Source organism: Cupressus sempervirens, chromosome 11, assembly GCF_028749045.1.
Source record: "Cupressus sempervirens isolate cs-2001-9-10 chromosome 11, ASM2874904v1, whole genome shotgun sequence".
In the NCBI taxonomy this organism is placed as follows: Eukaryota; Viridiplantae; Streptophyta; class Pinopsida; order Cupressales; family Cupressaceae; genus Cupressus; species Cupressus sempervirens.
In genome coordinates this window covers 654028363-654041673 of record NC_143128.1, presented here as the reverse complement: position 1 = coordinate 654041673, position 13311 = coordinate 654028363, and the positions used below count along the sequence as shown (strand labels likewise).

Sequence of the window (13311 nt, the reverse complement as noted above, 5' to 3'; positions counted from 1 at the left end):
GGGTTCATTAACCCCCAAATAAACAAGTCCAAAATCCCCTTGGACATAATCAATGAAATAAACTCTATGAGTTGTAGCATGAAATGAAGCTCCAAAATCTAAAGCCCATGAATCATCATCATTTTCTAAAGATAAAAGCAAAGAATCCTCTTCGGATTTGTTACTTATCACATTTTCCTTCTTGTCTCCATTTGGATTATCTCCTTCATTTTTCTTTCAAGTCCAACAATTTATCTTTTTATGCCTTGATTTCTCACAGTACTAGCAGTCATTCAATCCTCTCAATTAAGACCTCCTCCCTTTTGACTTTCCTCTTTATTTCTCATGATTTATGGAATTACTTCCTCTCTCATTTGTTCTACCTCAACTTTGTGCATTCAAAGCACTTCCTGATGTAGATCCACCTAAAAAATTTCTACAAGTTTTCTCACTCAAAATAACACCAATCACATCATCATATTTTAGGGTACTAGATCCAGGAACAAAATTACTCATAGCCATTACCAAGCCATTCCAGCTTTCAAGCAAAGAACACAAAATCAAGAGAGCCCTAATTTCTTCATCAAAATTGATATCCATAGAATATAATTAACTAGTAATAGTATTAAACTCATTTAAATGATCTGCAACATATCCACCTTTTGCCATCTTCATATTAAACAAATGCTTCATGAAAAATACCTTATTTGAAGTGGAGGGCTTTTTATACAGTTTTGCTAGGGTTTGCATCAACTCTTCTGTTGTCTTTGCTTTTGTAATATTAAATGGCACTGATGGTGTCAAGCATAATCGAATGCTTCCAAGTGTCTTTCTATCCAAAAGATCTCAGTCCTTATTTGACATAGATCCTTGATTCTTGGTTTTTCCTTCCAACAGCTTCCATAAATCCTTTTGATAAAGATAGTCTTCCATTTGCATCTTCCATAACTGAAGTTCTGCCCATTAAACCTGTCAACCCTCGGCTTACCCTTGTCTAAAAGAAAAGGAAAAAAAAAACTCACTCAGATACCACTTGTTAGGATTAAACCACGGATAGAAATAACAATTACATGCAAATATAGCCAATATCAGAAAATATTAGATAACACAGGAAAAAACACAAGACACAAAGATTTAACATGGTTCACCCAATCCCTAGGCTATTTCCACCAAACAACAAGTCCAATATTATTATGATCCAATGATTACAACCTGATTATAATTCGTAATCCTTTACAGCTCAATACCGCCGCAAGAACCAATTTTCACATCACCACAATGAAACAATCCCTAACCCTAAGCTCTTTTATACAAGTATTTTTACCGCTTTAGTGTTATAATTAATAATTACATGTTGGCCCAAAATCTCGATAAAATAGGGCCCAAAAAAATCAGGAGCTCCGCCCCCAAATCTCTGCTCAGGGCCTAGCATGGCCCCAAACCTCGGCGAGGAATTATGGAGTATGTACAGTACTTCCATGATCATTCACCACATTCTAACACAAAATAGGACCAACAATTGATAATTGGTCATTAAAAGAAATTATGTCCATTAGAGATTGTATATTTTGATGTTTTTTATCCTACAAAGGTAGCTTCTATCAATGGTACTAATTATTTTGTTACATTTCTTGATGATTGCACTCATAAAGTTAGATTTATATGTTGACTAAGAAATTAGAGGTGTTTTCACAATTTTAACATTTCAAAACTATGGTTGAAAATCATATTGGGAAGAAAATTGATGCTTATAAACAAATAATGGTGCAAGTTTTTCTCTTCAAAGTTTGATAAGTTTTGTGCATATAATGGCATTTGAAGGATTAAAATAGTTCCTCTTGACATTTTTTGTCACCCTTTAGCCCATTATAGATAACTAATCAGAGACACCTTTCATGGGCTAAGCTTTGTTTGTTGTCAGCACAAGTCTGTTGTGTTTTCTTTTCAGGTGGTCGAAAATATTGTGTTTTCATTAAATTAGACAAATTGGCTTATTAGAGGAAAAATTTTGGCCCATCCCAATGAACAATGTGTTTTGATAACTCCTATCGAGTAATATTTTATTTCTTCTTCGACATATGCTCTTGATAGAAATATTGTGTGTTTTCAACAAGGTAGGTCAAGGGATTTTAAATGTCGATCATCCCTTTTTAGATTAATGACTACTTAGATTTTTCTGCATGTTCACAAGTAAATCTAAGGGAAGGAAATATTTGGTTCAAAGGTGTGTAGGCCAAAAATGTTATATATTTTCATGCCTACACTAATTTATACTAGTGACTGCACACAACCCAAGATCATAATATTTATTGTCAAACTACATTTTTCTAGATACTACACATGATATAAACACTTTTCCTTCCTATGTTGCCACTTGGTGAGGGGATTTTCTTGATTGCAAGGGGCATTTATTAACATGTTTGCTATCACTTCATGTATAAGATATATTGCATGGAAATCATATTTATATTGATTTATTATATTTTATCTAATATTTCTTCACTGTAAGACTGTAACTAAACTCTATTGTCGTTGGAGTTTGAACTTCATTACATAGTCTAAGTTGTGCCTGATCCCTTTAAACGATAGCCTCGTACATAGTTTTAGGGGTTCTCTATTTCTTTGTAGTAACATTATGCACTGAATGTCTAACTTTCTTTTGCCTAGCATAAATAATACCTTTAGTTTTACCTTTTCTCACATTCAGTTGTATGTGCATATTATTGTCTTATGTTGAATGCTTCTTTTGTCTTCCTGGTTTATATGTTCTATCAAATTTTCGCATGAATGCTACATTGTGAAAGTTATTTTTCATTGTTTTATTTTACTAGTTTTGACTTGTATGTGAGCTTAGGGTAATTAAATAGAGGTGAAATCTATGTATTTGAGTTTTTAATTTATGGTATGTGTATTGTAGGCAAGGAGAGTAAGCAAGTTTCAATCTAGGCACCCTGATTGTAAGAACAACGACCTTCTTTGAAGGTTAAGCCTCAAATTGCAAGTCCCACACTTGGAGGTTATTTCCATATTATACAAGGTTGTTTGAGGGTCATATCTCAAGTGTGAGTGCAAATTTTTGTGTGAAAAGTCCCCTTTACTCTGATGCAATTGAGAGGTTGAATATGACTATTTTGGAATGAGCATGATGTATACTCTCTAATGTCGATTTGCAGAAAGAATTTTGGGCAAAGGTTATAAGACTTTAGTTTATTTAATCAACTATGCTGCATCTTCTTGTATTCATTTTAACTTGACATACTAGAAGAGAGGTGACTTGGTAAACTAATTTCATTTACTTATTTGTGAGATGTTGGTTGTGATGCTTATGTTCACAATTCTAAAGAGTAGAGAACAAAATTAGATTTCAAATTCAAAAGGTATATATTTTTGGGGTATGGTGAGGACCAATTTAACTTTACTATGTGCAATTCAATTGCTCATAGATTCACACTTATGATGGTGTATTCAATTATAAATATTTCTTAGATTTACAAACTCAAAATATTTCTTCAAATGATCAATGTTTAGCTTGATTTATTTAACAATAGAAGACATGTTTAGAAGGTCCCGTGGTACATCTTACTTTTCTTCTACTATGAAAATGCTCAACCCACTACCCATGTTGTACCCTTGCCTTGCAAAATTTAAACACAACCTATTATGACCACCATTCCCTTTTTCATTACTCCAAGGGCCCGTTTGGTTGATGGAATAGGAATAGAAAATTGGGATATGATTTTTATTTTCTGTTTGGTTCGTCACTTGGAATAGGGAATAGGAATACATATTCCCATTTTGCCTCTAAAATGAGCTTATACCCATTCCAAAAAATAGCTGTTATTGGAATAGTCATTCCTATTCCCAATATTACATACCTATTCTCTATTCCTATGCCCACAGCCAAACAGGGCCCAAATGTTTTTGTTCTTGGTCAAACATAAACAAGTCATATTGTTGCGGAGCACGATACTTTATTTCACATGCCACCTCCCTCATTAACATTTTTGCAATGCATAGATGTATTTGCAATATCTAATGTCCCCACACGACTTCCTTTACATCCTTCTCTATTCTCTATTTGAACAACAACTTGCCCATTTCAATTTGCCGCAAGTCATCCAAGAGTTAGAGGCTACCTATCCATCTCCACGCACACAATCATCACACTCATTCTTGTTGTAGGGGAAACATAGGTCTACGGTGACTAATGTCCCATCTACATAGCTATAAATTCAAACATAGAACCTTCCTTGGCTCGATTCATTCCCACACAAATTATTCAAAGTAGACCATGCTTGCCACTTGGACTTGCACATCAAGATACTTTGTTACCACCAAGTTTTGATAGGCAACTACAATGTTCAACAAGTTTGACCTTTGTTATGAAATGTCTGCAAGAATAAAATGTTAATAATGAAAAGTTTTGGAAATGATTTCTTTATCACTAATACAAAGATGTTGCTGAAGTTTCCAGTCAAGAAGTCGAAACAAAACACTCCACTGCAGAGGCCTACCGAGAAAACCTCCCCAAAACTTTGATGATTATGAGCTATTATTGAGTCTTGAACAATTGAATAAAGAAATAGAGTGCATTAAGAGAATCTTAATCAGACTTGAGATTTAGTAGAACTTCCATCAAATTGAAAAGCTTTAAAAAATAAGTGGTTTTACCAATTAAAAGAAGAAGATGGAAGCAGAAAAAGATATCAGGGTAGACTGGTCGTAAAAGATTTTGGTCAACAAGGCATTACCGATTAAAAGAAGAAGATGGAAGAAAATAAAGATATCAAGCCAAATGGGTGGTAAAAGATTTTTCTCAACAAGGCATTGGCTTTAATGAAAACTTTTCACCAATTGTGTGAATGCAAACAATTCAATTGGTTTATTATACAACTATTTAAGTTCTTGAGATTGAGCAATTTAACTTCAAAATAGTATTTCTTCATAGAAATATTGAGGAGGAATTATATATGAAGGAGCCTGAGTCTTCGTTAAAAAGGGTCATGAACACTTTAGTTGCAAATTGAAATGGAGTTTATATGGGCCTTAAAAAAGCCTCAAGACAATGGCATTTGAGATTTGATATCTTCATTTTCCATTCTGATAATCATGAGTTTATCATTCTCTTATTTTATGTTGAAGATATGTGGTTTGTTAGAAATAGTGTGTGGGTCAATCATAAATTGATAAATACATTTGACTCTTCATTTTGTCGTGAAATATTTAGAAGGGAGCAAAGAAGATTTATAAACAAAAACTTGAAAAATACATTTGACTCTTCATTTTCTCATGAAAGATTTAGAGAGGAGCAAAGAGGATTCATAGACAAAAATTGAGAATGAGTTTACAAATAGATTCCATCAACATATATAGATCACAAATGATCAGCTAAAGAGACACAATACAAGTGGAGGGAAAACACCCATGATTGTTGGCCTTCAATATTTAACAATCTCCAACTTGAAGACAACAGATACACCAGCTAATCACCCATTCCCCTGCTCTACATGCTGATCTACTTCTTTTTAACAAGGCCAAGGGAAATCCAGGCATATTCAAACTTCTCTTTGGCAACAACCTTCGTCAACATGTCTGTCGGATTGATCTTTGTATCAATTTTGGTAACCTTTAGTTTCTCTTCTTCTACCACATAGCGAACATAGTGAGCATGCTTGTCAATATGTTTGGAGCGTCGCTGAGAGGAATGATTGTGAGCCATAAAAATTTCACTCTGACTATCAGAAAATAAAACACAATCATCTTGTTGCCAATGTATATCGTTGAATAGGTATTGCAACCAAATCATCTCTCTAGCTACTTCGGAAAGAGCCATGTATTCAACTTCAACAAAAGAAAGTGCAACACAATGTTGCAGCCTTGAAACCCAACTAATGGCAGCCCCAAAAAATACGAAAACATAACCAATAGTAGACTTACATTTTTCTCGATCTTTGACAAGATTTGAATCACTGAATCCTTGCAGCTAAGCATGATTTCTACCAAAACACAATGCATAATTAGAAGTGCCCTTGAGATACCATAATATCCACTTGATTGCTTTCCAATCAGGCTTCCCGAGATTTCTCATGAATCTACTAACTACTACCACTGCATGAGCAATGTCGAGACGTGTAGAAACCATAGCATACATTATGCTACCAACCACTGATTTATAAGAAACATCATGCATTAAATCCTTCTCTTCTTGTGTTTTGGGACACAAATCAGAACTTAGGCGAAAATGAGGAGCAAGAGGAATAGGAACATGTTTAGCTTCAGCCATACCAAACCGCTCTACTACTATGTCAATGTATGGTTTTTGTGACAAAGTAAGCACATTTTTCTATCTATCTCTAATGATAGTCATTCCAAGAACCTTTTTGGCAGCCCCTAGATCTTTCATGAGGTGAATGGCACAACTTTCACCCATCAAATACCTTGATCTGCATAAAGTTATCAAACTCCAATGAACAAAATTCACCTTTGTTATCTAATTTCAAACATTTGATTTTGTGTTCGCTCTGATTTTCAATAAGAGCTTTAAAAAAATTTAATTTTGAGAAAACTTCAAACTTTGTAGACATCATATAGACCCAAACCTTTCTAGTACAATCATCAAAAAATGAAACACCAAAATTTGTGCCTCCATGAGAGGTTCCCTCTGTTGGACCAAAGACATCGGAATGCACTAACTCCAATGGTGTAGTCTTCTTGTCATGGCTATTCTTCAAAAAACTAACACATTTTTGTTTCCCATGAAGATAGTGCTCACAGAATTCTAAATCTATTGATTGGAGACTCGAAAGTTGATCTCGATTAAGCATAACCTCTAGCCCCTTTTTGCTCATGTCGCTTAATCTTTGATGCCAAATTGCAACATTGTTGTCTGCAACATTCATCACAACTTTCACCCCGTCACTAGTTTCCACAACACATAGGCTACCAACTTTTTCCCTTTAGCAATAACCATGGAACACTTGGTAATTTTCCATGTGTCTGTGAGAAGTGTAAAAAAACCTTAAGCATATAACTAACGAAAATCAAATTTATATGCCTAACATCATGAAGCAATAACTTAACACCTTCTTCTGTTGATAACAAAATATCACCCTTTCCTTCAATTTCACAAGCTTTGTTATCACCCAAATAAACATTCCCAAATTTACCTTCCTTATAGTTTGTGAAGGCGTTGCTGCAAGAAGATGCATGAAATGAAGCCCCGAATTCAATTACCCATGACTTTGAAGTTGTCAATTGTCGCAAGAACCAAAACACCATCACCCTAATCATGAGTGATGTTTGCTCCACTGTCCAAAACTTTTTCTTCATCTCTTTTATATTTTTTGCAATCCTTTTTAATGTGACCAACCACAAAACCAACAACCGCTTTGTCTACCCCACGACTGTGATCCTCTAGTTGATTGTAACTTTTCGTTTATTGTTATTTTTGCCTCTATGTCGAGTTATTCCTCTATTTTTCATACTAACCATCGTTAGCGCATCACCGAATGAAGACTCTTTATTAATTATCCTCGTGTATTCACTAAGCAACATAAAATCCACCTTATCGTAAACCAGATTGTTTTTGCCAGTAACAAAAGACCGCTGTTACCACACCTTCCCAACTTTCAGGTAAGGAATATAATAAGATGACCGCCTTATTTTCATCATCTTGAGGCATACCAATAGAGTGTGCCTAACATAAAAGAGTATTTAACTTGTTTATGTGAAACAACATCATTGTTCCATCCTTCATCTTCAACTTGTAAAGTTTCTTCATGACAAACTTCATTTCATACATACCTTGAAGCTTGTCCCATACCTACTTTGTCAATTTTTCATTGTTCACATTGAACAACACATTCTTAGATAGCGAGAGAAAAAACCCTCTCATTACCTTTTCATCAGTTTTATTCCAAGTCTCACCTGTCATGGAGGTTGGCTTTTTTGCTTTACCTCTGATTGCAATTGCAAGAACATGTTTGACCAATAATTATTGCATTTGTAACTTCCACAAACTGAAATTATTCCTCAAAAATTTCTGCATTCTTAATTCTTCCATTACTTCAGAATTTGATCACCAAAATCGGTTGCTACATCCACGCTGAAAGTAGAGGAATTATATTGATGAAATAGAGTGAATTTACAAATACATGCCATCAGCATTTATAAATCACAAATAATCAGCTGAAGAAACACAATACAAGAAGAGGAAAAACACCCATGTAACTCTTAACCTTCAATATTCAACAATATATAATTTTGAACAAATTTACTATGTTAAATGCCAATTAATATGTCAAATGCCAAATTTCTCTACTTTGTTGGCTGATAACTTCCGGTTGTATCATCTACAATACCGCTGCATATGCTCTCACTGAGATAGCCCAATTATTCAATAAAAATGCTAATATTGTTTCTATAAGTTGCATAAAGCACAAGTAGATCAGATATCATTTCATTCGCCATGCTCTAGAATAAAGCAAGTTATAATAGGAAAAAAATGACACTAAACAATCCAACAGGATTTATTTGCATCTAAAGAAGTTCTTGGTATGCTAACGACATAGTCAGAAAGGCCAAGTCTAAGGACTATATCTGAGCACCTTAGCAAGAATAATCATATGATCAATTGTTACTGCTTATTATCAAAAACATTTGTTAAAATATCAACACATTCTTTCTTTCAATATATAATCTGAATTAAAATATTAAAATCAACAGTGGTAAAACTTCCATCATCACTAAACTAAGTACTCTCATCCATAATATTTTTTATTTACACACCCATGAGCAGCAAATAATACTTTACTCTCATTCATATCCTCATTCACATTCATTTGTTCCCACATTCTTAACCAAGCGCACATTGTCATTTAAGAGACACGTAGTACCATATTAATATCAAACTGAAAATCATTCAAGGAGCCTATATCTAACTGATAATCAGGATAATTTACTGGTGAAAAAACAGATGTTTTCGTTTTTGCATATTTTAAACCCTGCTCAAATGAAAACTAGATCTTTGAATATCCTGCGAAACAAAACAGTTTAAGGTCAGAAGACTATTCGAAGTATTTGCTAATCTTTGAATAGAAAATCACCCAAAAACATGTTTTTGCATAAATGACCTCCAACCACACCTATATCTTTCGGCAGTAAATCCTGCCTCCAAAAGAAGACAGTTTATAGCGAAATGACTAATATCAACTCCAAAATCTATTCTAGCAAATTCGAGTTTTAAGCAGCATAATTATCCACCAGAAGGTATTTTCCTACGATTTAAACCTTAAAACTCTCCGCATTGTCAATAACAAATCGATATTTAACATCTGCCTTCTCCAGCCTTTTCATCGCTGTGTTTACATAATCGATAGGAATCTTTTCTATGTTGCATACAATGTTGTGTTCTGCACAGAAGTCCATCATCTCCTGTGTTTCCTGAATTCCACCAATACAGCTCCCTGCAACGAATCTCCGCCCTGATATAACCATACAGCAAAATTTCAGGTGAACTGACAAAACATAATTGAAATTGAGACCAACTAGGTAAAAATAATGACCATAACATGCTGACCCACTATAAAACCAGGCATCTACAATCCATCCATCAAATTTTGAATATAAGTTATATTCTTTTGTATTTAATTGTATTTTTACATCAACATTTTAGATCACATTCTGTGATCCCGATGATAGTTCAGAATCAAATATTAAACGCCGTATAACTATGAAATTAATAATGCATAACTTACCAAATATAACGCTTGGAGGAGGAACTACCATAGGTTTGTTGGGAAGGCCAACAACGACAAGCTTTCCATTAACTTTGAGCAAGTTGAGCAATGGCGGCAAAGGATGATCAGCTGAGACAGTATCAATTATGTAATCCAGGGATTTAGTCGCCTCCATCATCTGCTTCGCATCTTTGCTGATTAGGAAATCATCAGCCCCCAGTATCTCCTTGGCTTCTTTTTCTTTGTTTGGGGAGGTGCTGATGACGGTCACATGCAAGCCAAAAGCTTTGCCAATTTTGACCGCCATGTGACCAAGACCGCCAAGCCCCACTACGCCCAAACGATTTCCCTTCTCTGTCATTCCAAAGTACTTCATGGGGCTGTAAACGGTTATTCCAGCGCACAACAATGGGGCAGCCGCATCAAATGGCAGGTTCTCTGGAATCTTAATTACAAACCTGAGCACGCATCAAAAATGCTTTTGTAAGAAATCCTATTATTATACATTGGAACCCTACAATTGTGTTCTTTAAAACGAGATTGTGAAATCTGGGAAGCTAACATACTTCTCGTTGCAGATCATTAAAGATGAGTAGCCACCATAGGTGATAGATCCATCCACATCGATACCGTTGTAAGTCAAGACCATTTTTTCACAGTATTGTTCTAGCCCTTTTTCACAGCTGTCACAGTTATGGCAGCTGAGCACCATGCATCCCACTCCAACACGTTCTCCCACGGCAAATTTCTTCACTTCTGTTCCCACTTCAGTAACAATCCCAACTATTTCATGCCTGTGAAAATTAAGTTACATTAATTGACAGTACATAGAGACACATAGGTTATGCAAATAAGGCGCAAATCAAATACAGGGGATTGAGAAAAGAGTTTACCCAGGGACAAGTGGGTAGCGGCTGTTACCCCAGTCGTTGTGGAGCTGGTGCAAATCCGAATGACAGATCCCGCAGTATGCAACTTTGAATGTTACGTCATTGGGTCCAGTCTTCCTGAAAAGTAGAATGATTTTTTTTTAATGCACGCACTCAGAGACCAATTGTTTAATGGAAAAGAACAAAATAGATCCTCTGCTCAGCATCTGAAACAGGAGAACTTTGGAGCCTGATAGGTATATGAGGCTGTCCCAACAATTATTTAAAATGGCCAGACCATAAAAAGAATATTCTTTTATAAGTTAAAAATAATATATAAAAGGAAGACAGTTAGATCTGCTGTAAATAATAAATAATGCAGCCGGTCAACTGGTTGAGGGTTAAACGAAACTCTGGGAGGGTTTCATTTGAAGTTTCTTGGTATAAAATTATCTGAAGTAGGATATAGTTAAAAGAATATGCGTTGATGAGTTTGATTAAAAAAATATTCAAGATACTATAAGTATTTAGTTTTTCAATAGTGGTTTCGAAATATTTTATTTACTTAAAAAAATGTAAAATAAGTAGAAGGATAAGGACTCTCAGATAAGCTAAATGAATAAACTGTCATAATCTGTCAGAACAATGTTTTGATCATCATAGCAATGTTTTGATTATCATAGCAATTCTTTTTTATTTTTTCTGTTTAAATCACATATGAATTCTGAGCATCAATGTTTCCAATCACACTCACAGAGTCTGTCATAGAGAGGATGAGAGAGTACATCATACAACATAAGATGATGGAGCATCGGAACATTGATGTTAAGAATTCATACACAATCTAAAGTCAAAAACACGTAAAAAGAACTCTAATGGATTGTGTGGAAATCTGATGATATTCATCATAGGAATATTGGAACTCAGGAATAGAAAAGATTGTAAAAGCTCTATAACATTATAACATTTTACGGTAGATAAATATTGGAGAGCTCAAGAATAGAAATGATAGAAAAGTCCTTGTAATGGACACCTTGGAAATGCCCAAGAACTAAACCAATTGCTGAAAGTGATTTTACTGTTTTTGCATAGGTTTCAATCCACATAACATGAGCAAGAAGAATTGAAAATTGAACCACTGTTGAAATAATATTAGTTCTCAAAATGATAAAATCAAATACATAGTAATGTATTCCAAAGGCCAAACCCCAAGGGAATGACCAAATCTCCAACTCACACCTCCAAGCTTTTATCAAATGCAATTCACAATCATCCCCTGCTAAACAATGACTCTCCCACTTCTATTTATACTTTTCCTTCACCCTTCTCGAAAGAAATAAAATATTAATTAATTGCAAGTACTAGAAGCTTCCCCCTTCCAATAATTAATGTACTCTCTAAAAACTCCTCCTTTGCAATATAATAATTAATTGTGCTAAATTTCCCTTGTAATACAATAATTAATTAAATAAATTAAATATAAAGTCACTTTTTTAATTTTTAATTTATTTAATGACTTTATAGAAAATTAATTTAATTTCTCTTATGCTCCACTTAGCCTTTGGAGAAGGTGAAGGCTAAGAACTTCACTTAGTTGCTAAAAGATGGAGACATTACAGTCCTGTAACATTCTATGTAGATTATAGGTTTAGGTGGTGGATTTGCAGTAATCTTTTGAATCACCCTCAAATTTCAGTCCTCAGATCTTCAACTCTCTAAATACTCTGATGCTGAATCAGACAGTCTGATCCAAAATATTAATACCAAAAAAATTCCTTTGATAAAATCTTATATTAAAACACTAGAAAAATAGCTTCACCAAACAAATTTTTAAAAGTACTATCAAAACAATTATGTGAAAGAACACATAATATGTAAACAAAAATATGGTTCTTATTTGTAGAATAATGCGTATGTTTTTTAATATTTAAATCCATATTTTTTAAGATTGTGTTCATCTATCTATTATCAGGAAGAGCATAGCAAATCACGCTTACAAATTCATCCTCTTCCTTAAAACTACATCTTAGAGGGCAAACCAGTTGAAAAAACACACATAAATGCAAAAATGATATTCTGGATATCACAGAAACTGTAAAAACCGACGACAAATAAAATTTCTCCAAAAACAGATGAAACTTCTTCGATACAGAGCTCCAAATCGAAAAAACGGAAAAGTAAAACCAGAACTAAGAACGCTAAATCTTGGCGACCCAAAACCCTTACCTGCGAGTAAAGTTAAAAGGCGAAAGAACGCCAGATTCATCTCTGGCTGCCCATCCCTCGACATCAAATCCTTTTTCTCCCATTCTTCTCCAAATAAAACAAGGTATACTAGATGCCAAAACAACCCAAAGACAAAAATAAGTACCAGGAATTCCCGCAGGGTACAACAGATGACAAAGAGCTCGCGAGAATAGAGCGTAACCCCACAACCACATAAATAAAGGAGCGGCTATGCGCATGTATTTATTATGGAAGTTGTGGTTCCAGGAAGTTCGGGCAAAATCGATTGGGAATTTACCCCCGTCATAAATTTTGGCAAAATCAATTTGGAATTTACCTTACGCGTGTCCTACATATTCTGTGTTCAATGTTCTTCTCTTCGACGTGGATCAATACAATTCGTTGTATTTCGCTACTTGTGCAACACGCCAAGAGATGAATTGACATCACCTGGGGTTAGGTGATTCAAGCCGGCACCGCTCAAGCTGCAAATCCACATT

The 13311-nt window shown here is 34.6% G+C and overlaps 1 protein-coding gene across 1 annotated transcript; it reads right to left on the bottom strand.

Annotated features, from left to right (window-relative positions):
- Positions 1 to 9045: 9045 nt before the first annotated feature.
- On the bottom strand, positions 9046 to 13026 carry LOC149531473 (mannitol dehydrogenase-like). The gene is made up of 5 exons (XM_089811823.1): positions 12812 to 13026; positions 10610 to 10723; positions 10283 to 10510; positions 9735 to 10174; positions 9046 to 9461 (listed from the first exon to the last, which is right to left on the bottom strand). Exons 1-5 carry the CDS (start codon positions 13024 to 13026, stop codon positions 9262 to 9264), a joined length of 1197 nt encoding a protein of 398 aa, XP_089667949.1. The 3' UTR covers positions 9046 to 9261.
- Between the last annotated feature and the right edge of the window lie 285 nt (positions 13027 to 13311).

Bases quoted from the DNA above. Each gene is read 5' to 3' on its own strand.
- LOC149531473 (XM_089811823.1), bottom strand. From the start codon at position 13,026: ATGTGGTTGTGGGGTTACGCTCTATTCTCGCGAGCTCTTTGTCATCTG. The intron at 10,175-10,282 runs GTATGTTAGCTT...ATGCGTGCTCAG, and splicing joins TTAATGATCTGCAACGAGAA to GTTTGTAATTAAGATTCCAG. The intron at 9,462-9,734 runs GTAAGTTATGCA...TGGTTATATCAG, and splicing joins TCCTCCAAGCGTTATATTTG to GGCGGAGATTCGTTGCAGGG.